This window comes from Coffea eugenioides, chromosome 10 (genome assembly GCF_003713205.1).
Source record: "Coffea eugenioides isolate CCC68of chromosome 10, Ceug_1.0, whole genome shotgun sequence".
Taxonomy (NCBI): domain Eukaryota; kingdom Viridiplantae; phylum Streptophyta; class Magnoliopsida; order Gentianales; family Rubiaceae; genus Coffea; species Coffea eugenioides.
Window position 1 is genome coordinate 5,473,231 of NC_040044.1, and position 26,349 is coordinate 5,499,579.

The window sequence follows — 26,349 nt, forward strand, 5'->3', positions numbered from 1 at the left end:
GAGTGGCGTAAGTCTTATCTTATGTTCAGAAAATTGATTTTTAAAATTTTTTTCTACTAAAAGAGGAGTGGGATTTAAAAATCGGATAGGGGGAAGGAAAACTAGAATCCGGAACTAGTAAGTTTTGAAATCTCAACCTCAATTATTAAAACGTGAAAACAAAGAGCAAAAGAAAAAAGAATAAAAATTTCATAGCCTCGCTATTGTCAATTTCAAATTCTCAATCACACTCGCAGGCCATGCAAAAGAAAGAAGAAAATTCACGGAGAGGCCTTGCGTTCACTCACGTACCTCAAATATTTCAATGATCTCAACCAATAAAACAATTTTGACAAGACCTGTTGCTTACGCGTATTATGGAAGGAAGAAGTGATCCTCTAACTAATGTCTTCGTGCTTGTGGATGAAAATTACCTGGATGTGTTGTCCACTCAATATCCAAACTTTATAAATACTCTAAGGGTTTGTGCAAATAGGGAAGCAACTTTTCTTTACAAAACGTGAAATAGAATCATATACACTCCATTTCTATTTGACTAAGTGGGGTGGTCAATCATGAAAGGGGTCATCTTCACTTGGGCTGTGTTTCTGCTCTTGTCTAGTCATGTTCTACCTAGCCAAGCCATGATGCATCGCTATACATTTATAGTAAGTATAATTGAAGGTTATCTCATGCATCCATAATTATCACCAAGTGATCTCATGCATGATTGTGCTAATGATTGCCAAATTTTTTTTTTCTTTTTTGGCATCATAACAATTTCCCAATCAATTCTTTCCATTGGTGAAGCTTCTCAAATTTCTCACTTTTTTTTTTTTAGAGACTTTGCTTTGGAAAGCTAGATTTGCAATAATTTCAATTTTCAGTTATATTCCCAAGCATGGTCTAGCAGCACCCTTGAATTTATGCAGGATTAACTACTTCTCCTTCTTCGATATTGAAATACAAACTACCCAAGTTAAATATTCATTTGTATGATGTATCCCCTTTATGAAAAGTTATATGTAGCCAGTTTTCAAGCTTTGTCAATAATGTTTATAGAAGTACAACTTATACCACTTACCTCACTCGTGCAGATAAAAGAAGCTCCATATACACGACTTTGCAGCACTAAGAACATTTTAACAGTAAATGGCCTATTTCCAGGACCAACTGTTCACATCCGTGAAGGGGATACCACCGTCATCCGCGTCCATAACAAAGGGACCCAAAACATCACCATTCATTGGTACATACCCAGCCAAAAATTCTTCTTCTTTCCACAAGGATATAGTCTAAAATGCATCACTTTTTTTTGGCATATTATAACAATTTTTTTTTTTGAAAAAAAAAAATATAGGCATGGAGTGAAACAGCCGATGTATCCATGGTCAGATGGTCCCGCGTACATAACTCAGTGCCCCATCATGCCTGGAAAATCCTTTAGCCAAAAGATTAGGCTTTCCGATGAGATTGGAACTTTGTGGTGGCATGCTCATAGTGACTGGTCTCGAGCAACAGTTCATGGTGCGATCCGTGTTTACCCCAAGAGAGGCGATACATATCCATTTCCTAGGCCTTATGCAGAAGTGCCCATCACCTTTGGTATATAAAATATAAACATCTAATGTCTGCTTCTTGTTTTGTTTTTGGTTATAATACTCAAATGCTACGATATTTTTGCACGTACGTTGACATGAATAAATCAGAAAACAATTTCTAGGTTTAAGTTTGATGATGTTTTCATGCAGGAGAATGGTGGAAGAGTGATGTACAAGCGGTTCTTTCCGAATTCCGAAGTAGTGGAGGAGTCCCAAACAATTCTGATGCTTTCTTGATAAATGGTCAGCCTGGTGATCGGTATCCATGCTCAAAACCAGGTATGTGGCCACGAAATTTTTGGAATTTCTCTTATTTTGTGTGTTAGTGAGGATGAGGTTAAAGTACTTAGGAATATCCAATTCTTGGCCGAAGCACATCTCTTTCATCCAAACTTCTACTTTCCATGTTGGCCAAATAATGCAAATAAAAAGTCACACACGCACACACACACACATGTAGCTCTGCTGTCCAGATTTGTGGAATTTTGGAACCACAAAGAAAATTGTTCTACGCCAAAGTAGAACAATTTTTCTTTGCAATTTTTCTACGCGAAAGTAGACTTCCAATTGTTTTGCAGTAAAACTAATCAATAGATCGGTTCTTATTGTCAATACTGTTAAAAGTTGCTTTAATATATTTCGCTTTCGCCTTGTACGGATGATGCTTTTATAATCACATTCCTGTTCATAGTCACTGTTTATTTTTCTCCTTAGGTATCGATCAAAATTATTTTGCATTATCTTATCAAAAAAAAAAAACAATTATTTTGCATTATTTTGCTCAAATTACACGCATTATTTTGCATTAGTCTCCTCAATTATTTTAGGTCGCTGTACTCCTTCCTACTGCATGCTCTTGTTATAATTCATGATCCTCACATCAATGTTCTAGTTCAACCAAATTCTTCTTGATGATACAATTGGTTTCATTCGCTCAATCTTAATTATTCACAAATTCTTGCAGACACATTTAGGCTGGCAGTGGAATATGGCAAAACTTACATGCTCCGAATGGTCAATGCCGCCATGAACAGCATCCTATTCTTTTCCATAGCAAATCATACAATCACTGTTGTCGGATCAGATGGCAGCTACACGAAGCCACTGAAAACAGACTACGTTGCTATATCCCCCGGCCAAACCATTGACTGCTTGCTAGAAGCCGATCAAAAACCTGATCACTATTACATGGCCGCTAAGGCTTATAACAGTGCCGCTCAGGTTGGAACCGACAACACGACCACCACAGCTATCATAGAATACATAGGAAATTATACTCCGTCTTCGCCACCAGTCTTCCCAAACCTTCCAGTGTCTAATGATATAAAAGCATCAACTAATTTCACGTGGAGCCTAAGAAGCTTAGCAAGAAAAGTTGATGTTCCAACACACGTGGACACTAAGCTTTACTTTACACTATCTGTGAATTTACGCCCTTGTGAGGCAAACAACACTTGTGCTGGACCTCAAGGGCAGCGATTTGCAACGAGCATAAACAACATAAGTTTTGTGCAACCTCAGATTGATATACTCCAAGCTTACTATTATAGCCTAAGAGGAGTCTTTAGAAAAAATTTTCCCAGATTTCCACCTTTCGTATTCAATTTCACCGCAGATAGTCTTCCGGCGACGTTGCAAGATCCAACTCGGGATACTAGAGTTAGAGTTCTTGAATATAATAAGAGTGTGGAGCTTGTGTTCCAGGGAACAAATTTGGTTGCTGGAATAGATCATCCCATGCATTTACATGGACATAGTTTCTATGTAGTTGGTGCAGGTATTGGAAACTATGACAAGGAAAAAGACCCTTTAAAGTATAATCTTGTCGACCCTCCTCTGATGAACACAATTGCTGTTCCTAAAAATGGTTGGACCGCCATTAGATTCAAGGCAAATAACCCTGGTACGTGTTACTTCTTTTCTTTGAGTTTTCTGTTATCAAAGACAAAAAAGATAGGAAAGCCCGTAAAGGCGCTGACGCAAGACAGCTTTAACTTTTTCATGGACGACAAATTTGGACTTTCATAGCTAGCACAATTTAATTTTGTTCTCTAATAGAAGTATAGAAAACATAATTAGTATTGGCAATGCAATGAAATACTTTGAAGTTTGACATTTCGAAATCAAGTCCTACATATTGCGGGCAATTTAAAAGACAAAAAAGTCTTAACTTACAGAACTTTCAAACTTAAGAAATTGAGATATGTGTAGTTAGAACTGTTGAAGCTTTGAACTATGAACTACCAAGTCCCCGAATCATAGAATTCTAATGCCTGCTTATAAGTAATAATTGTGCTTTAAGTTTTTAGTAAATAGCATACAGTTTTCCATAAATTAGTAGTGATCTTTAATTTCTTGCTGTTACAACTACTATTATTCATAAGGTCATGCGTGTTTTCGCAGGAGTCTGGCTGTTGCACTGCCACCTTGAGCGTCATCTAACCTGGGGAATGGATATGGCCTTCCTTACCAAAAATGGCAAGCTTCCAGGACAACAATTGCTTCCTCCACCTCCAGACGTGCCACCATGTTAATACTCTTGGGCCAATTGCAAGATTAATGATATACTCCCTTTGATGCAATGTACTTCATTTATTTGCTAGCAACCAAGAGTAAAAACCTTGCATTGTTACGCTTTCTTTCTTGGCTAATATGAATATTGTAGCGTTGAAGTTATTGGTCAACACAAAATAAGTTGAGAAACATTGACATGTGATATTTTCTTTTCTTGCTCTTATACTTTCTTTTTTGGAAATGATATTATTGTATATGAAAGCAATGGATCATGTGATGATGCTTATATTTTTAACAAGATGTTAATTCCATTCCAATAAGAAGTTTTGGTTAAGAGAGATAGGTTTCGAATCAAATTTTTACACTCTATTGTAATGCAAATATAAAAAAATGAGTTTGAGAGTTGAATGAGAAATATTCTTGCTGTCATCGAAGCAAATATCTAGAAGTAACTATTAAACATTGGCATCTAGGACATTGTTTGAGAACTAAATTCAATATTTAAATTTAATGGATTCAAATCTTAAATATTCAAATGTATTTGATAAGAAAATATAAAACGTCTGAATCAATTAAATGACTCTGAATTCTTTATGCAAAATATATTTTAAAAAATAAGTAATAAACTATTCACTTATCACTTTAGATAAATGTAAGATTTATTATTTTATCGAGTCAAACTAATTTTTTTATTGTATTTATAGATGTTAACATAGAAGCAAAAAATTTTAATGAATTTAAGTTTCAGATTTCAAATTTCAAATTTTAGTTTTATCAAACACACCATAAATCACCCACTTACCAAAAAAACAAAAACAAAAAATACACACACCATAAATCTCTAATCCGCGAATCCAAACTCGACTGATGGACTCTTAAAAGTTCCGGACAGGGATGCAGTTTTCTCATTAGGTTGACAAGGTTAACAGGTGGGCTGTTTCTTCCAATTGATTGTTAACAGGCCCGAACGGAAGTGGGTTGGGCATCTATCCGACAGACAGGAAAGGGAAGAGTTTTCTTTTTTTGAAGGAGGAAGGGAAGAGTTTAAGAGCTTAAATAGGGAGCTCATGGTGACTTGATTCCCTACCAAATATTAGATCTTTATATGCACATTTATTTGACAGAAAGAAATTTCATGTCATCTCAAGAGCCAACTCATCTAGTTTGGATATTGGCTAGGTGAACAACCCTTTCTCCCTTAAAAAAAAAAACGTAAAATATCCCCAAAACCAACTCAGGTGGGAACTTGGCTGCTCTGCAGTTGTTCCCTTTCCATTTCTCACAATACATATTTAGATACATAATATGTATCTTCATTTACAAACAAAGGTTGGAATTAGTCAAATTTAAAATGATCATAATCCTTTCTAGTAAATGAAAAAATATATATATCATGCATCCAAATGTATACGATGAAAAATGAAGAAAGAATCCACTGAAAAGGTACTGAATCCCTTGATAAGAACACAATAAACGTGATAGCCTTGGTTCGACTCTTAAACCCATCTCCCTTCTATTTCCCCTTCTCCCACCTCTTGTAAGGCTTGGAGTCTCACTTCAGCCAAAATAAGTAAATAAATAATTCACATGATAGCCTCTGTTAAATACTTGCCTGTGCTCGTAAACAAATGTACAGCCTCTGTTACTCGCAATAGTTGTTTCAAGTTCTCAACCATATTATTATCTCTCACACACATTTTAACTTAAAAAAAAAAAAACAAAGGGATATTATCTAAAAACATTCCTGGAAACAAGCATAAATTACATTCGAAAAATAATTGGGAGAACCTACTTGTAGAGAAAATAATATTAAACTACAAAAGTAATAAGCCTTTGAAAAATACTCCTAAAAGTAACCATAGATCACAGTACTATTAATATTTTTCCAGCTGTACTCTATGAGAGTTGACTTGGTTATAATTTTAAGATTCGTATGGAACAAATTGGAACATACTTTAATACCAATAGCAAAATTGACTCCAAAAGTTGAAGTTAGCATCCTTCGTCCCAAGTGTGAACCATGATCAAATGGACACAAAGTAGACAACAAATTAAAAGGACCCAAACGCTTGCAGTTTTTAGGAAAAATCACCGGCCCATCCGGCTACGCAAATCGTAAGAGGTTTTTTTTTTTTTTTTGGGAAAGGTAGCAAGAGGTATGTTGGATGTGACAGATATATTGGGTGTGACAGATATAATTAAGGTCGTATTTACAACATTTGGAGATAAGAAACTGTAAGATTCAACAAAATAAAGGCAAATTACAAGGCCGGCATATATCTATGAAGTACAATCAGAAAAAAAACAACAGATATATAGTATTCCTTCTTTTATCCAACATCTATAAATACGTGAGACGTGAAGGGTTCATGCAAATGATTTCATTACAAAACCTTATTCATTTGATTAAGTAATTTGGTAATTGATCAGATCATGAAAGGTTTCATCTTAACACTGTTTGTGGTTCTACGTGCTCTACCTGGCCAGGCTTTGGTGCACCGCTATTCGTTTATAGTAAGTGTTGTGTTTCTTCATCAATAACAACAGATTCAGTTTGTATTGTCAAGATTGTATAAATATAAACACTTACGGTCCCTATTAGCTACTTCCAGCTTTCCCTTCTAATATTTGCTCCTAAGGTGTAAGTGGCAAGTTTTGGTTTCATTATTTGCATTAAAGTTGTCTCAGGACCTGCAGAAAAAATGTGCATTGCTTTGTAGCTGCAGCTTGCTCGAATAGCAAATAGAATTCAACATCATGCATGAACATATCTATGATGCAAGTTATTTTTAATGCATTAACAGCTTATCCAATGTGGAGACTCAATCGCACAAACATTGACAGATTATTTTGTGTGTATATGCTTTAATACGTGGTCAAATATGCTCTACTGCAGATTGAAGAGGCTCCATATACAAGACTTTGCAGCACTAAGAACATTTTGACAGTAAATGGCCAATTTCCAGGACCAAGTCTGCACATCCGTCAAGGCGATACAGCCATTGTTCATGTCTACAACAAGGGAAACCAAAACATCACTGTTCACTGGTATGCAACAGTTTTTTTTTTTTTTTGTTGCCCTTTTGCAAGAATATATTTCAAATGAATCACACGTGAATTGTTCGTGTAATCTCAGATTAATTGGTTTGATTTGTTGCTAGGCATGGAGTCAAATTGCCGAGAAATCCATGGTCGGATGGTCCAGTATACATTACTCAGTGCCCTATAATGCCAGGAAAATCTTTTACCCAAATTATTCAGGTGACTGATGAGATTGGAACATTATGGTGGCATGCTCATAGCGAATGGTCCAGAGCCACAGTCCATGGTGCTTTTATCGTTTACCCGAAAAGAGGAGAAAACTATCCATTTCCTCAGCCTCGTGCAGAAAACACCATCATTTTAGGTATAAACTATAAAGAAACACTTTTAAGTAATCCATAATTTCATACACATCTAATACCGTTTTTCTTCCTTTTTGGTATGATATGGCTTTTGCCAAATTTAGACCAAAATTAATAATCAAAATTGATGATTATTGTAGGAGAATGGTGGAAGAGTGACATACAAGATGTTCTTACTCAGTTCCAACATAGTGGGGGAGACCCGATTGTGTCTGATGCTTTGTTGATAAATGGGCAGCCTGGTGATCTTTATCCATGTTCAAAGCAAGGTGCATATATGCCCTTATCATATCTATAAATCTGCTTGCTTTGTCACTCTATTATTTTCGGCTCTATATTTTGCTGGGGTTTTCCAAACTAATTAATACTTTGTCCCTTTATTCTGCTGAAAATGTAAATCCACTGATCCACTCCTGAGTCCTGTTAAACATTGAAACTATCAATTCTTTCACGCGTGGAAACCAATAGACTGACATATATCTTTTGCTCTTAAAGTGTATTCATTTGGTTCTTTCTATTTGGATAGAGGAAGAACATTTCCAAAAAAGAAAACAAAATTTTATTATGTCCAAAATTTAGTTTTATAAACTAAAAAGAATCTTTCTTGCTACAATCCAAATTTTCTTTTTTGTTAATTGAGCTTTCCCTAAAATACAGTGCATGTACTTAAGTCTCTGATAACAATCAATCTTTAGGCAAGAAAAGCTTGTCTGACCTCTGCTGAATGTATCTACCCTGAATATCTAATAAAAACTCCATCACTTTCAGACACCTTTAAGCTGGAAGCGGAATACGGCAAAACTTATTTGCTCCGGATGATCAATGCTGCCATGAACAACATTCTTTTCTTTTCCATTGCAAAGCATCAAATTACTGTAGTTGGATCAGACGGAAGCTACACAAAGCCGTTCAAGAGTGATTATATTGCTATATCCCCAGGACAAACCATTGACTTCTTGTTAGAAGCCAATCAAGCACCTGATCACTATTACATGGCTGCTAAGGTTTATAACAGCGCTCTACCCGTCCCTTTCGACCACTCTACCACGACTGGAATCATAGAATACAGCGGAAATTACACTCCATCTTCACCATTATCCTTCCCACGCCTTCCACTTTTAAATGATACAAAAGCATCTGTTAATTTCACAGGAGGCCTAAGAAGCTTAGCAAGCAAAGTAGATGTTCCATTAAATTTGGACACTAAGCTTTTCTTGACAATTTCTGTCAATTTACGCCCTTGTGAGACAAACAATACTTGTACTGGACCTGCCGGTCACAGATTTGCAGCGAGCATCAATAACATAAGCTTTGTTCAACCTCAAATTAACATACTTCAAGCTTACTATAGTGGTCTTAGAGGGGTCTATGAAGAACAATTCCCGAGTTTCCCACCTTTGAAATTTAATTTCACTGCACAACCTTTCCCATTCAAGTTGACGATACCTTCTCTGGGTACAAAAGTTAAAGTTCTTGAGTACAACTCCAATGTGGAGATTGTTTTACAGGCAACAAGTTTGGTTTGGTCACCAGATCACCCTATGCATTTACATGGCCATAGTTTCTATGTAGTTGGTTCGGGCATCGGAAACTTTGATGAAAAAAAAGACCCTTTGAACTATAATCTTGTTGACCCTCCTCTAAGGAACACGATTGCTGTTCCTAGAAATGGCTGGACAACCATCAGATTCAAGGCAAATAATCCTGGTACGTGTCACTTCTTCTTTTCTGGGTCTGTATTTTCAAAGATTAAAAGACCGGGAAACCTGACGAAATTTTGTTGCCAGACAACTCCGCATTTCTCACACAGTTTATGGACAACATGTTCATGACTTTTATAGTATTAATCTAATTACTTTCCTGGGCAATTATGAAGAACATTGAAATATATATTGCTGCGGCTAGCTATCTAGTGCTTGATGATTAGTACAATTATTTTACGTTTTGACTAATTAAGAAGAATACATGCATCCTCAAGGCCTTTTTTCTGAATTAATATCGTGTTCATTCTTGCTGTCGCAATTCTTATATTGAGATAACAGGGCTGCGTGATTTGTTGCAGGAGTATGGCTGATGCACTGCCACCTAGAGCGTCACGCAACTTGGGGGATGGAGATGGTATTCATTGTTAAAAATGGCAAAAGCCCACAAGAACAGTTGCTCCCTCCACCTTCAGACATGCCACCTTGTTGATCCATGTGTGTGTGTGTGCGCACACACTCAAATTAGAAGTTTAATAGTCCAGGCTTCTATATAAGTGACATATATTATATTCAATATTTGATAATTGTCATTCATTTCATTTATTTCTTAAAACCGAACAAAAGGAAAATACTCAGTCTTCTTATCTTATTGGCTGTACTGGATTACACTAATACTTTTCAATTTTTTGTTGAATCAAAAGTAAAGAACTATACTGGTATGAAGTTTTCATTATTTCTTTTCAATTTGTAGTCGGAGAAAGCAAGGACTTGGAAAGGTGGAAGTAGGAAACAGAGTAGTAAAACCAAACTGGGAGGTTTCCAATTCTATTATAAATTTGATTCTACCAATTTCTTTGAATTGACTAGAAGCATTCCAGAGGAAAAGCAAAATACTAAGAAACATAGAGAAAGATGAGGAGAGAATGAATTGGATGACAAGAGCTAACTGTGACTCTGCTGAGGATCTCAATCCCAAAGGAAGTAGGTTAGGCCTCCATTCAGGCCGCAATGTCGTGGTCTAGTTTCACAATATCAAGCATTTATCTAATTGATCACAAAATTTCCTTTACAACTCAAAAACATAAATCCAAAATGATTATGGTCTTCCACTTGATCCATCAAGTAATAGCTGCTGCTGAACCACCCTTAAATATTAATCCAATGTACATTCCTGCATTTTCAATATAACCCGGTCTAAAAATGGACTTTGATTGCACAATTATTTGACAGGAAGAAGTATCGAACAAATAATACAATATTTCCTTTACATTTATTTTTGAGTGGTGATATACTAGCCAAAGTCCAAATCCTCCAAAAGGACGTGGCTGTAATTTTCCTAGCGTGGCCTAACCTGGCAGTAATTTCTTATCCAAGAAACTAGTGGCTAATTATTTATAACTTGAACTTGCGTACACCCTCTTATCCGATATCGACGCCCTCATTAAAAACATGAGATAATGCTCTTCGCTTTTATGGGCTTTGAGCAATTATGTGGCTTAAGAATGCTTTCACTGTTTTCGATTTTTTTTTTTTTCAGATATTCTAAATAAGGGGGCATCTTTGTTGTTTCAAGACATCAATTAGATGGGTCTAGACACTGTTAAGACGGGTATATGATTTGCAGGTTTTAGCCACACCAGAAGCAAGAAGGTGCATGTGGTTAATCCCAAAAAATTATTGCCAATTGATTAAGCATGTTGAGTGCTATTGGGCCTCACCGCAACAGCTGGCTCTTGGAGTGGGAAGGCCTAATAGCGCCCAGTATTGATGTCAGAGGCTAGTTATAACAACTCCTTCCGGTCAATATTTGGATGAAATGTTGCCCCGATGAAATGTTGATGTTGTCCCAACTTAATATCTATCAGGTGAAAGGTTGATACTATTCCAACTTAGGACTCTATGTATAAGGTGGAGATTATTAAGTTTATTCCATCGATTGTGGAAGGTGGATATGGTGCTTGGTTGTATGTGTGAGAGAAAGTCTCACCTCTTAAACTATTTTTTAGGGTGCGAAGGCCTAATGGTATAATATAAAGATGTTTAACGAGTCAAAAACTAATTTTTTTAAAGAGGAAAAACATATTTATGTATTGAAGTTAAAATTACCAGAAAGAAGGTTTGACATATTGTTACTTCCATATTGATTTGAATGTCAGCATTAATTTTTCTAATCTGGTAGGTTGCCTTTTATCTAGTGTTGCCAAATTAAATGGTTTGGAATATTGTTATTTCCTTTTTGGTTATGGTCATTAAATGGTTATGAAATATTGTTAGGTTTTAAGTGTTTTTCTAATGGGTATCTACTGTGCACCATTAATGCATCTAAAATTCATCTCTAACTATGACGATGTATATACTAATACTAACAATTATTACCCTTACTTGCATTTGTATACTTTCTCTATTTGATCTTACATACCATCTCTTGTATTTATTTACTTTTTCTAATTAATCTTATATTTCTAAAAATATGACACTTGAAATATATCTTAATAAGTGCCCAATGACCATCCGTTGATAGACCCTTTTTATAATTAGTTGACTTTAGAAAATGCTGCTAATTGATAGCTTATATGTGGTAAGTATATAATCCCAATAATTAAATGTTATTTTTATCTAATTTTCCTCATCTGCTACGTTGCATTTAATTTTAGTGTTGCCAAATTAAATGGTGTGGGGTATTTTTATTTTCTTTTTGGTTATGACCACATTTATAAGTTTGGTAAGTTTTTAATTTGAGATGGTATGTTAGGTTTTCTTTAATTAGTTGACTTTAGGATTGCTGCTAATTGATAGCTTCCGTACGGTAAGTATGTAATCTAAACACTAAATGTTGTTTTATCTAATTAAAATAAATCAAAAGTATATGATCTAAACATTAAATATTATTTTATCTAATTAAAATAAATCAAAATTATATGAAAAAAGGATAGGAGGTTTAGAGCTCTCTAAGCGATAGAATTTGAAGAGTTGTCTTCAACAGTAAAGTAATCATCGACAGAGGTGATTTTTCAGTAAAATAATCTACTCAAAGGTATAAATTTCATGGCATGCTCAGATTATATGTCTAAAATTTAATAGTTAAGATATTGGTAGATGGACAACTAAATAAAGTTAAATAAATGGAGAGAATAGTAATTAAAATAGACTTACAATAGGAGAAAGAAATGAAGGAACAAAACTCTCGTAATTTGTGATGGCCAATGGCAATCGCCGGCCCATCCTTGATCTGAAGAATTTTCCAAGCTGTGCAATTAATTAAGGTCGTAATCACAATATTTAAAGATTTGAACCAGTAAGGCTCAACAACATACAGACAATTTACGTAAAGCTTTGTACTATTAAATTAGGAATCCCATTTTGCTGTTTTCAAGTCTTGTATATTGTAATAATAGGACTTGTGTAGCATACTTGTCTGATAGGATGATGGTTTAACTTCTTTGATTGGCTGATGTTGCAGGGTTTTGCCCAATTCAATGGTGCATTCTTTTGTTCATCAATAATAAAAAGATCAGGAAATTTACCAAAAACGTAAAATACAATTTAGAAGGTTGGAGTACTTATTCTGGGGAAAAACAGGAAGTGATCTACTATTAATTTATGTGTACAATGATGAGAAAAGACAGATAGATATATGCTATTCCTTCATTATCTAACCTCTATCAGTACGTGAAGATTTTCTGCAAACACTTTCATTACGATACCATATTGTTCATTTAACAAGTTCTTGGCTTCATTAGTTGCATTAATTAAAGGTTCACTGAAGATCTTGAAGGTTAAAACAGCCATCCAGCAAAATATGCATTTCCTTGAAGCTGACTCCGTGAATTAATAACAAAGTTCAACATCATGCATGAACATATATCACATTATCATTAAATGCATTACAACTCATTCCAAAATGGAGAATTAATGTCAAAATTAAGAACTTATCTTATATGTTTATGCTCTCATGCAGATTGAAGAGACTCCATATACAAGACTTTGCAGCACTAAGAACATTTTGACCGTAAATGGACAATTTCCAGGACCAAGTGTACACATCCGTCAAGGAGATACAGCCATTGTTCATGTCCACAACAAGGGAAACCAAAACATCACTATTCACTGGTATGTAGCAGAATTATTATTTTTTTTTTCCCTTTTGCAAGAAAATAGTTCAAAAGCATCCCGTGTTACTTAACTGTTCGTAATCTCAAATTAATTGTTTTGACTTTGTTACTGGGCATGGATTGAAACTGCCAAGGAATCCAAGGGCAGACGGTCCCGTGTACATCACTCAGTGCCCTATCATGTCTGGAAAATCTTTTATCCAAAATATTGAGGTAACTGATGAGATTGGAACATTATGGTGGCATGCTCATAGTGATTGGCCTACCACCAAAGTCCATGGTGCTTTTATTGTTTACCCGAAGAGAGGAGAAAACTATCCATTTCCCCAGCCTCATGCTGAATTCCCTATCATCTTAGGTAGAAATAAGCACTTTTAAGTAATCCATATACATCTACTACAATTTTTCTTTTTTTTTTTGTTGGGTATGATATGACTTTTGACAAATTTAGGCCAAAATTAATCATGATTAATGCAGCAGAATGGTGGAAGAGCGATGTACAAACGGTTCTTTCCGAATTCCTGAGTAATAATGGAGGAGGCCCGAATGTATCTGATGCTTTCTTGATAAATGGGCAGCCTGGGGATCTTTATCCATGCTCAAAACCAGGTATTGTAACTATAAATCTGACCCTGTCTCTATATTATTTTCGGCTCTATGTTTTTGCAGGGGTTTCCAAAAACAAAATAATACTCAAAATTTTTGTCCTTCTATTTGGTTGAATGGAAAAATCTACCAATCCACTACTGTTAAAAATTGGAAGCATCGATTCTTTCGCATCTGGAAATCCTTAGACTGACATGGATCTTTCCCTTTCTTGAATATTTATGCGTGTCTTGCCCTTTGGGATTTTGGATAGAGGAATAACATCTCCGAAAACGAAACGGAAACAACATTTGACGATGTCCAAAAAACGAGACTAAATAGCCCTTTCTTGCTACAATCCAAATCTCATTTTTGCTACTTGAGCTCCCCTGCAGTGTAGCGCATGTACTACTTGTTCTCATAAGAATCAATCTTTAGGCAAGAAAAAGATTCTCCTGAGTGAGACCAGGAGCATTTTTTTTAATACATTTTTTTGTCAAATGCGTATGGCTTGCTTATCTAATAACACTCCATCACTTTCAGATACCTTTAAGCTAGCAGTGGAATACGGCAAAACTTATTTGCTCCGGATGATCAATACTGCCATGAACAACATTCTTTTCTTTTCCATTGGAAAGCATCAAGTTACTGTGGTAGGATCAGATGGAAGCTATACAAAGCCATTCAAGAGTGATTATATTGCTATATCCCCTGGACAAACTATTGACTTCTTGTTAGAAGCCAATCAAGCACCTGATCACTGCTACATGGCTGCTAGGGTTTATAACAGCGCGTTAATTGTCCCTTTCGACAACTCTACCGCAACTGGAGTCATAGAATACCACGGAAATTATATTCGATCTTCACCACTATCCTTCCCAAATCTTCCATTTTGAAATGATACAAAAGCATCAGTTAACTTCATAGGAGGTCTAATAAGCTTAGCAAGTAAAGTAGATGTTCCATCAGATGTGGACACTAAGCTTTTCTTGACGCTTTCCCTCAAGTTACGCCTTTGTGAGGCAAACAATACTTGTGCTGGACCTGCCGGTCTCAGATTTGCAGCGACCGTATCTTACATTCTTACATTCTTAAGTGTAACGTATCTCACATTCAAGACCTCAAGCAATTTTCCATTCATTTCGCTTATTTGTGAAACCATAAAATGAAAAGGGAAAAAAAAAGATGCAATCTCCTGTCCTTTTCCTTTTGATGAACTGAACTAAACTCATAGTTTTCTATTTTGTACAAAATTAGAAGTTAACAACTACATTCTGAGTTCAAATTCCCCTTTTCTGTTACTGTTTCTTAAATTCCACCTTTCTTCTGCTATTAAAAAAAAAATAAACGGATTGGGACGCATAACTACAATTCTGCCTCTTGTAGGATGGGTGACTGTTGTGGTTTTGAAACCTCTAGTTACTCTCTGGTTTCTTCTGGTTAAGGATCCGATTTCTACTAATTACGGTTCTAATCATCCTTGTCACTTATCGTTATAAAGTTTACAATAATATGACAATGAATTTGAAATAAATAATATGACAATAAATTATTTATGATAAATTTCTGTTGTTTTTAGCGTTGTTTGTTCTGTTTCCAATTCATGTGCGGACATGTCAAAACTTCAGCGTTCCTTTTGGTTCAACGCTAGGAAAACGCTGGATTATGAGCTGTGATATGTCTGTGTGTATTTTGGTTTTGTTGAAAGTAGAAAATTCGTAGGCGCCCCTCCAACTCTTGTCTTTTGACATGCCCCCCCCCCCCCCCCCCCTTTTTTTTTTTTTTTTTTGAAAGTGATAGACATGGATAAAAAGATATACTACTATTATCAATTGGTGGCCTAAGTTTAATTTTTAGTAAGGTATACATACACCTTGAGTGCTTTTGATATAATTGAAGTATGAAATCTGAAATCTAAAACATGAATTGTTAAGTTGCTGAATTGTTAAGTATTGAAATTTTACATTTGAGTATATCTTACGTTAAGTGATAAGTGAATAATTTATCACTTATTGTTTTGAGTAAGTTTTGTCTAAATAATTCAGAGTCACGCAATTAAGAAAGACGTTTTATTTTTTTATTATTAAACACGTCTAAAAATATTAAGATTTGAATCTATTAAATTTAAATGGTGAATTGGGTTATCAAAGACACCCTTTGTTCTGTTCCAAGATTTTTTTAGATAACTGGAATCCAGTCAAGAGTTTATGGACTTTCTTTTGATTGAATACTGTGACATGTTCAAGAGTCATAATTTTTAATACAACCATAATAAGTTAACAAGTGTTATGATATCTAATTACTTTTGTGTCATTTTAATTTTATTGTGTAATGAGATTCATGCACACATATCTATTGAAATATTCATGCACACATATCTATTGAAATATTCCTCTTCAATTTGTTAGATGGATGCAGAAGAATTGTGATTTACAAGTAAATTTTTTCCCCAAATGATGGATAGTACTCTTATTATGGACATGGACATATCCTTTTGTCAAAAACAGTTAACACACACATAGGATTCTTGCAATCAAAGGTAACAAAACTTTGTGATTTTGACCTCGCAAATCTCCAATCACAAATGAATGGGATTCTTGCAATTAATTCACCTAGGATTCTTGCAACTCTCCAATTACAGCTAAGAGTGAGATAAATTTGCAAACTAGATGGCAAAACTTCCGCTGACTTTTCACGTTTGCCATGTTTTAGCAGGGATTCGAAATTGATGGGATCTGTGGACCCTTTCCATGTAGGATAAGCAAACGTGGGGTCATGCTGATCCATCGTTCAGCCGACTTTAGTCGGCTAATCTCCATGAAAACTCATCCATTTCTGCTCAGACAAATCTCACTGGATCAAAAAAGGTGTTTTGACAATTCATTTAGATTTTTTTTTTATATAAGTGGAGTTCGAATCTCCCATTTACGGTTCAAAAAGGGACTCTTTGAATAGCCATTGATGCAAAGCTTAGTGGTTAGGATCAGCTCTCCTAATGAGGGCTGTTCCTATGGAGTGGTGGAGACAGATCAATCAATTCTTATTAATTCACCAAAATCATCTTGAATGGCAGGAAGCAGTCAAAGAAAAGAGCCCTGATCAAACGGAGGTTCTACCTGAATTAATATCAAATGTTTATGCGTTAAAAGACGGAGAAATTAGTTGTTTTTAGTCGGTAATTGTGACATGAGAAATTCTAGATTAATGCTACTTGAAGAACGTCTAGAGGGAATCATGCCATGACCACCCTTCTATCACGTTGTCATCCAGCAATTCATTTGATCACAAAGCAATCATTCTAATAATCAAGTACGAATTCATGGCTTTTGATTTTAAATAATACAACAATAAAAAAGGAGAATGAGACTTTTACTTTGATTTATGTTTTTGGCGATGAAAAATTAATTGAGACGTCTTACTTACTAATTATAGTCGCATGCATCAAATGTTAACCTAGTACTATTATTCAGCAGTTGTGATCTAAGTTTCGTAACTTTTTCAATTTGTATGAGAGGGATTATATTCAAAATCGTGTCCACCAACATTGTGTAGTAACTATCGACTAGGTTTTCAATTTATAGTGACTTTAGTATTTTGAATCAAGATTTAGTTGTAAATATTGAGAGTCGATACTAAAAATGCGAATATAAACAATGAATTTAGAACGGGAGAAGCCGAAGACACTGAATATAGGGGAAAAATGACTTTCAATTTAATATTTTATAACAAGGAAAAAGAAAAATAATAAAATTTTATAAAATATACATCACATTTTTTAGTGTTACTTAACGTTTTAAACAAAAGAAAAGATTAGATGATTTTTTCATTGATGTTAAAATGGAAAACAGGAAAACCATCGAAATAGTCAACAATCTTTTTTAGCCGAGCCCGTCGTCATAAATGTATATTAATGGTTTGAACCAGAATTGGAACCTTTGATTATGGTTTTGGTCCTTTTTTTTTTTTTGGAACTAAACCTTTACTTAGAGTTAGCTTAGTCAAGTAATTTCTTTTTGAAAAAAAAAACTTTTGAAAAGCAAGGACTTGGGATTTGGGAAGGTGGAAATAGGAATGTGAAATCCACCCCCAAAAAAAAAAAGAAAAGAAAAGAGGAAGAGAAGTTAGAAAGAAAAAAAAACGAAGGCAAGGAACATTCCATAGAGCAAACCGTGATCAATTGGAACAATTAATAACGGACAAAGATTTTCTATTTGGATTGACCTATTTTTCAAAAACTAATTTTTCAAATACAATATTTCAATAATGTACAAATAAAAAAAACTCAAAAAACATATGATTCATACAATATATCAAAAACAACTCATAAATATACACAAAAAATTAAAAAAAAATAAATTTTACAACATTTTTCACCTATCACCATCACCAACCACCCACTATCGCCACCACTCCCTCCCTCCTCCTTTCTCCCCTTTTCCCCTTTCCTCTTCCTCCTCCCCACCCCCAGATTGAGGCCTCTAGTCATGACCAGTTTGTGACCAAAAGGTCACAACTGTTTGGTCATGATCTGGAGACCAAAGGCCTCTATCTTGTCGAGACTAGATCAAGATCGAGATGGAGAGGAGGGGCCGACGGGTGAGGGGAAGGGAAGAGGAGGAGGAAGAGAAAAGGGGAGGAGGAAAAGGAAGAAGGTAGTGGCGGTGGTGGGTGGGTAGAGATAGTGGCTGTGGTAGTTGTGGGTAGTAGTATTAATTTTTAAAAATATGACAAAAATATTTTATTTTTAAAAGTTACTCCAAAATATATTTCAAAAACCCTTCAAAAAAATTACAAAAATTACAGTAAAAGTTTTTTATATACACTTCTATAATAAAATATTTCAAAAACACCCCCAAAAACAGTTAATCCAAACGGAGCCAACCGACAATGATAGATTTGTAGTTTATTATGAAGATAAACGATTGTAATTAAAAAAAAAAAGATAAACGATTGTTCCGCACTTCTTTTTTTCTTTATTATTATTATGTTGGAAGACTTGGTTTAAGAATAATGAGGTGTGTATATTTAGAGAAATAACTAGACTTTTCTATTGTGTAACGCCACTTTGGAAACTCTGAAAACAATATCATAATAAACTTTTTTCTTTAATTCGAATTTTTGCATTTTAAAGTTTTTTTTCTTCTTCAAAGATTTTAAACTTGCACCGACAACAAGGACATGTCTAAATGATTTACATCCATTTCAAACAAGAATTAGAGGATACACGATCGTGCGCACAGACTATATTTATATATATATGTGTGTGTGTGTGCACTTAATTAAATTACCTATTTTTTCTCTTATATTGGCATACCTAATTAAGAAAAGATAAAATTAATGGGTCATTTGAATGCTTGGTTTTTACCCATATTTGTATTGAACTCTTTTCAAGTTTAGTTTTTCTTACACTTTCTCTTATGGTTCTCCTCTCTTCTAATAATATTATTTTTTTGTTAAATAGGTATAATTTTTTGTCAATATGGATTAACTTTACCTAGTGTCAAAAAAAATTTATTTATTGTGACTTGAACTGCTACGCTAAATAATTAATTTTATTGATCAAAATTGATTATTTGTTCATGAGAAAATGAATTGTCAAATTTTTTATATTTAATTGAGTTCAAATATGTAGTTCTAGGTTTATGGTCATTATAAAAATTCTAATTATCTCAAAGAATATCTATTTGATTTGTCAGCATGCATTGTAGTATTTGTTGAATATGATATTTTCTACATTTAATATCACTGAAATGTAGGAATTTTGTCAATGACATTCATACTTGTACAAATTCACAAGTAATAAAAAAAAGTGCTAAGGTGTAGGCTAAATTCTAGTACTGTAGTCAACATATACTAACAAAATCATCAATTAAAGAATAGCACTAATTCTTTTATCTCTGTCTGTATATGTAGATGTAGCAGGAAAAAAAAAGCACATTACTGGAGTTTGTGATTAAATCAAATGTTTTCAAAAACATAATTTCATGTAGGGAAGAAATAAGTAGGTAAGTTTAGGAAAGAGTTGAATTGGATGGTAAGATGAAAGAGATTGTAAATAGGACGTATTGGATTCAAAACCTTGATTTATCAAAAAAAAAAAAAAAAACCTAACAAAATGTAGGCGAGTCGACAAATAATCAAGGGTCCTGGCAATGAAACGTCTATTAGCTGACATTTTCATACTCGGACAAGGCATATAAATTAGTAAGCTGCTCAGGCTTGATATATATATATAGGCAATAATATAAACATGAATTTACACGTATTAACAGAGTGAGTTAATTTTTTTACACAAGTTCTTACGGGAAAGTATAAAAGACAACTGTAAAGAAACACAACTCGAAAAAATTGTTCGAGTTGTCTCTTCAATCATCATGTCAACCACTACATGGGGCATTTGGTTGGCTTTTATTCATTAAACTGCAACTTGTATTGAAAACGTGGTGAGAGAGTCGTCACATGTTTCAAAAAATGAAAAAAAAAATCAGCAAATAGAAGAAATGGCAATCGGTCTGGTTAAGTGAAAACGTGATCCACATTCGATTTGAATTTTTACCATGAGAAAGAAAATCAGTAACTTGTTCCCTTTTCTCCATTGCAGATTATCGCTACTCTATAAATACTTCAGGGTTTTTTACAAGTAACGCAACAAGAAACCGAGCAGTTTTTGCATAACTTCTGATGATGTCGGGCATGAGGGTTTTGATCTTACAAGTTGTCGTGTTTCTTCTTTTGGGTGGTCTTTTACCTACCCAAGCTTTGATCCATAGATATAAGTTCGTGGTAAGTATAAACTTATTCTGTTTTATTACGAAGGTTACATATAATGGCATCCGAGGTATCTTGAATATCCTTTGACCTGCCAACGATCCAAAACTAGCCACCTAACCAGAAGTTTATCTTTTCTTCTTTTCATTTTTATTTTTTTAACTTTTAAAATTTTACTCTCTTACCCTTCTTTAAAATAGCTTGCAGAGTTGCTACATTAGTCCCAACTCCCAGTAAAATGATCACTAATGAAGTTTGGCTTGCATTTTCAGCTTTTGTAATATTATCTTGCTTTGTATGCATAGGTAAAAGAAGCTCCATATACAAAACTATGCAGCACCAAGAACATTTTGACAGTAAATGGTCAATTTCCTGGACCAACTCTACGCCTTCGTCAAGGAGATACAGCCTTTGTTCATGTACACAACAAGGGAAAAGAAAACATCACCATTCACTGGTATGAAAATTTTCCTCATCTTTTCTTGGTCTAAAATTTTACTTGTTCTAAGAGAAGATAAAGAGCTTAACTTTCTTTCCAGGCATGGAGTAAAGCAGCCAAGATTTCCATGGTCAGATGGTCCAGAGTATATTACTCAGTGCCCTATGAGGCCAGGAACAAAGTTCACCCAAAAGATTGTGCTGTCTGATGAGATTGGAACGTTGTGGTGGCATGCTCACAGTGACTGGTCTCGAGCAACAGTTCATGGTTTACTTCTTGTTTATCCAAAGAAAGGGACTAGTTACCCATTGGGGTTTCCAAAGCTTCAAGCAGAAGTGCCCATGATTTTAGGTATAATGGAATTCAAATCATCTGCTGAGCGCTAATATTGAACTGGTCAATATATGTGTGATTGCCAATCTTAAGCTGCCTCCTTTGCAAAAAAGTTAAAACAAGAAAAGGAAAGATTCACCCATTTATATGTTGAAAAACCTGTTATTTTAACTCTGACTTAGTGCCAGTTTTACATAAAGGAGGCAATGCAAAAGGATCACTACATTACTAGCGACATTTTGAAATTGCATCTGTGATTTGAAACTCGACAGAATAGTGACTCGACCAAGCTCAAGAATTGGAGCTCTTTCGATCATTTTGGCCAAGACCAAAAAACTAGAGAATTGAATGACCTCATAGAATTGAATGAGCTCTTTCGACTAAACCAGAAAGTCAGATCTGAGTTTCAAAACATTGTATGGAACGCTGTAATGCACACCATTGACTTCCATATAGGACAAAATAATTTGTTCATGTATTCAAGAAATGGACACCTAATTATCTAAAGTGTTGAGAATGGTGCAGGAGAATGGTGGAAAAGTGATATACAGGAGGTTCTTAGCGAGTTTTCAAGCAGCGGGGGAGAACCAAATGTCTCTGATGCTTTCCTAATAAACGGTCAACCTGGTCTTCTGTATCCATGCTCAAGACAAGGTAAACAAGAATGGAAATTGAACTCCTTTTCTCCCATCTTCTTATTGAATTTCATAAGATCGATCACATTCTATAGTAGCATGACATATTTATCCAAATTCTACACTTGTAGTGAGATATAATGTACATAATCTTTACTTGCAGACAGTTACAAGTTGACTGTGGATTATGGCAAGACTTACTTACTTCGAATGGTTAATGCTGCCATGAACAACATTCTTTTCTTTTCCGTAGCAAAGCATCGGATTACTGTTGTGGGATCAGACGGAAGCTACACAAAGCCTTTAAATAGTGGTTACATTGCAATATCCCCCGGCCAAACCATTGATTTCCTGCTACATGCCAATCAATCACCTAATCTCTACTACATGGCAGCTAAAGCTTATAATAGTGCCAGCTCTGTTACATTCGACAACACAACCACCACAGCCATTCTCGAATACCGTGGAAATTATACTCCACCTTCATCTCCATCTTTCCCAAATCTTCCGACTTTTAATGATACAATTGCATCAGCTAATTTCACAGGGAGCCTTAGAAGCTTAGCGAGTAAAGAATTCCCTGTTGATGTCCCAAAAAATGTTACCACTAATCTTTTCTTTACACTCTCCATAAAGTCACTTCCTTGTGAAACAAATAACACCTGCAAGGGACCTCGAGGCAATCGATTCGCGGCAAGTGTAAATAACATGAGCTTTGTCAGCCCGAAGATTGACATACTTCAGGCTTACTATAATCAGATCAATGGAGTGTATAAACCTAATTTTCCTAGCTTCCCACCTTTGGTATTCAATTACACTGCAAGTAACATTTCGGTTTCCCTACAAACGCCTACTCGAACAACCAAAGTGAAGGTTCTTGAGTATAACTCGCATGTGGAGCTTGTTTACCAAGCCACTAATTTGGTAGCAGGAGTTGATCATCCCATGCATTTACATGGACATAGTTTTTATGTTGTTGGATGGGGATTTGGAACCTTTGACAAGGACAAAGACCCTAAGAACTATAACCTTGAGGACCCTCCTTTGATGAATACAATTGCAGTTCCGAAGAATGCCTGGACAGCCATAAGATTCAAGGCAAATAACCCTGGTAAGCGTTATATTTATTATTATTATTTTTATCAAGGATATTAGTTCTAAGTAAAACTTTGCAAAAAAAAAAAAATCAAACGCCTGCTTACCCCATTTTTATACCTACAGTCATCACAATGAAAGCATGAGTTAGCGAGATATCAATGTGTCCGTCTAGGTCTGAGTTTTTTTAATTTCTGATGTGTATTCTGTTGATCATATCATTTTTTTAAATTAACTTTGCTTAGGTCTCTGTAAAATTATGCAAAGCTGGTATTTCTTGGGTGATAAATTCATAATCATAGGAATTTTCCACACTTTTCATTGTCAAAGAACAATAATTGATGGAAATCAATTTTTGCGCACGTACACGCACACACTATATAGATGTGTAATTGCATCTTATAATTAAAATTTGTGTGCTTATTGCAACTATTATAATTGGAAAGGACATACAATCTCTTGCAGGAGTGTGGTTGATGCATTGCCATTTTGAACGTCACATAAGCTGGGGGATGGAAATGACCTTCATTGTTAAAAATGGAAAGCGTCCGCAGGAAAAATTGCTGCCTCCACCTCGCGACATGCCACTTTGCTAATGTTGCTTAGACAAAATATTACAAGTCTTGGACTACTACGGTTTGCAGCGGCTCTAAAGTCAGCTTGTCAATGAGACACAAAATAATGTAAACCTAGTTTCTTTCTTCAGTATTTGCGAGGAATCTTTAGTAGATTGTGTGACTTCAGTCTCGTTAATAATAGTGTGTTTGAGTGTGTTTGGATTGCAAATTTATCTCAAATAATATTTTGCTTCCATTATAAACACATTTTTAAATCCTTCTTTTTATATTCTCAACTACTTTTTATCTCACATATATCACATCACAAAAAGTGTAACAGTAATTATTCTAAATAATATTTCAAAGGGTAAAATACATTAAACCCCTTTGTGGTTTGGGTTATTGTCATAAAACCTCCTCATTGTTTGAAAACTCCCATATAAACTCCTTGTGCTTTAGACTTCTTTGGAAAATGGATGGAAATCATCCAAATTGACGGAAAGACGTAAAATTCCAATGCTAACCCCGTTTTCAAAATGTACCAATAGTTAATTTAGGATTTAGCTGTTATTTTACTAAATTTCTTAATTCATTTGAGAACAAAAAGTAAATTAAGGGGCTAAATTGAAATTTTAAAAAGATTTCATCTTTTCCAAACAGTCATCTTCTCCAACCTACCTTCCTTCACGCCGCAAACACTAATGCTTTTTCCATTGTCATCATCTCTAGGTTCAACCATCAATCATTTATACTAGGCCTCTTTTTTTTTTTTTTTTGCATTTTTCTTCCTTTTCCTTTTCTTTTCTTCCTTCATACTAAAATGGATCAAATCAAATTAATATCAATGCCAAGAATCTCAATACTAAATTAAGCAGAAACCGCTCAAATTAAAGTCAATTTGTATTAGATTTGGGCAATGAGAAATCAAAATTCAACTAAAATCCACAAAATTTCTTCACGAAAATCACTAGATCAAAAATGTCTAGACATTAAAATTCACTACTTTAAGAATTACCCCCGATAACCCATTTTGCATGTTCATATAAACTTTGCCGGCAGTGGCTTCGCTGAAAGCTCCGGGAACACCTTGGTGGGCAATATGGAGCTTTAAGCCATGCATAGGAGTTGGAGAGACGTCTGCAATGGTGAGTGGCTTGGGCAGATTGTCTATCGAAATGAGATCTAGACTAGCCTTGTGGTCGTTGACGGACTTGGCGATGCGACCCACACCAGGAAATCTAAGCAATAGTGTCGATGACAACAGCGGCGAAGCGAAATTGGTGGTGGCGGTGGATGAGGACGAAAGGGAAAGGGATCACCTGAAGGCTATGAGATGGCGGTGTCGCTGGCTTCAAGAATCTAGTGAATTGTATATTTAAGGGAGATTTTGAGTTGGTGAGAGAAATTCAAGTCCAATTTGAGAGGGTTTATCAAAATTCAAAGGTCATGGAGCTTTGGGTTTCTACTTGTAGTTGCACCAGAAGGAAAAGGAGAAAAAATGAAAAAAAAAAGAAGAAAAAGAATGAGGAAGGAAAGAAGAAAAAAAGAAAAGTAAGATTAACAAAGGTTGGTGTTGATTTTGCTTCTGTTTTGCTCCTGTTTTTCTACTCCAGATGGTTCAGAAGAAAGAAAAAAAAGGAAGAACAAGGAAAAAAAGAAAAAAAAGAAAAAAAAAGAAAATATAAAATTACCACATTACCCTTGATGTATTGTTATCATACTCGCTTGTCAAACGTGTGTAATTCACTTTCTGTCAAATTGGACGATTTCCGTTCGTTGCTCAAATTAGTCCAAACCAGGAGGGGGTTTTGTGGGGGTTTTCAAACAATGAGAAGGTTTTATGACAATAACCCAAATCGCAAGGGGGTTTAATGTATTTTACCCTATTTCAAATAATACTCTATCCAAACACACCTACATCAAATGTAGGATGTAATATGTTACTAAAGAATGATACCAAAAAAAAACTAAAAAAAAAAATGATACTCTTCAAGAATGATACCAAAAAAACCAAAAAAAAAAGAAGAAATAAATCCATGCATCAAATGTAGGATGTAATATGTTACTAAAGAAAAAAAAAGGCTTAGTACGTTATTTAACTTCCTTTTTTTTGTTTATGTTTGCTTACATTTTGAATGAAATCATGTTTACACTTTATTGTGTAATTCATTGTGTTTCAATTAGGGTGGTGATTATTAATACAAAAGAATCTTCAGTTATCTTTAGTTATATTTGTATAATGATGACAATAAGTATAAAACAAAAAACTTCCTAACTATCTACCCATAGTTGGTAAAAAAAATATTAATACTATTGAAATAGATTGATAATGACAAATACAAAGAAAATATGAATCGAAATCAAAGAAAATAAAAACTACAAATTAACATAAACGAAAATAAAAATTACAAGTAGGATTAAAGAAAAGAATGAAAAGGATATACCCACCTGCATCTTTGCTGATGAAGTTGCAATTACGAAGATGAACAGCCAATTAGGAATAATTAAGGTGGAACATTTATGTCCCATTATTAAAAAAAAGTGAACACTCAAAAGAAAACAGAAAATTCACGTTCAAAGAATTCATATATACTTAATTAAAGGACAAGGCATCTCAATTCATT

General features: G+C 34.7%; 3 protein-coding genes across 3 annotated transcripts; all 3 read left to right on the plus strand.

The window, feature by feature from the left end:
- Positions 1 to 478: 478 nt before the first annotated feature.
- On the plus strand, positions 479 to 4,359 carry LOC113748967 (laccase-14-like). The gene is made up of 6 exons (XM_027292578.1): positions 479 to 647; positions 1,077 to 1,228; positions 1,340 to 1,584; positions 1,731 to 1,859; positions 2,545 to 3,483; positions 3,984 to 4,359. Exons 1-6 carry the CDS (start codon positions 555 to 557, stop codon positions 4,112 to 4,114), a joined length of 1,689 nt encoding a protein of 562 aa, XP_027148379.1. The 5' UTR covers positions 479 to 554; the 3' UTR covers positions 4,115 to 4,359.
- A 1,154-nt stretch (positions 4,360 to 5,513) lies between these two features.
- Positions 5,514 to 9,691, plus strand: LOC113750262 (laccase-14-like). The gene is made up of 7 exons (XM_027294259.1): positions 5,514 to 5,537; positions 6,525 to 6,608; positions 6,991 to 7,142; positions 7,256 to 7,500; positions 7,639 to 7,767; positions 8,702 to 9,205; positions 9,561 to 9,691. Exons 1-7 carry the CDS (start codon positions 5,514 to 5,516, stop codon positions 9,689 to 9,691), a joined length of 1,269 nt encoding a protein of 422 aa, XP_027150060.1.
- A 2,061-nt stretch (positions 9,692 to 11,752) lies between these two features.
- On the plus strand, positions 11,753 to 23,885 carry LOC113750263 (laccase-15-like). The gene is given in 11 exon segments (XM_027294260.1): positions 11,753 to 11,779; positions 13,160 to 13,310; positions 13,426 to 13,671; positions 13,791 to 13,922; positions 14,442 to 14,968; positions 20,574 to 20,681; positions 20,972 to 21,123; positions 21,206 to 21,456; positions 21,964 to 22,092; positions 22,237 to 23,184; positions 23,634 to 23,885. Coding segments are annotated over 11 exon segments (2,802 nt in total). The 3' UTR covers positions 23,765 to 23,885.
- The last annotated feature ends 2,464 nt before the right edge of the window (positions 23,886 to 26,349 follow it).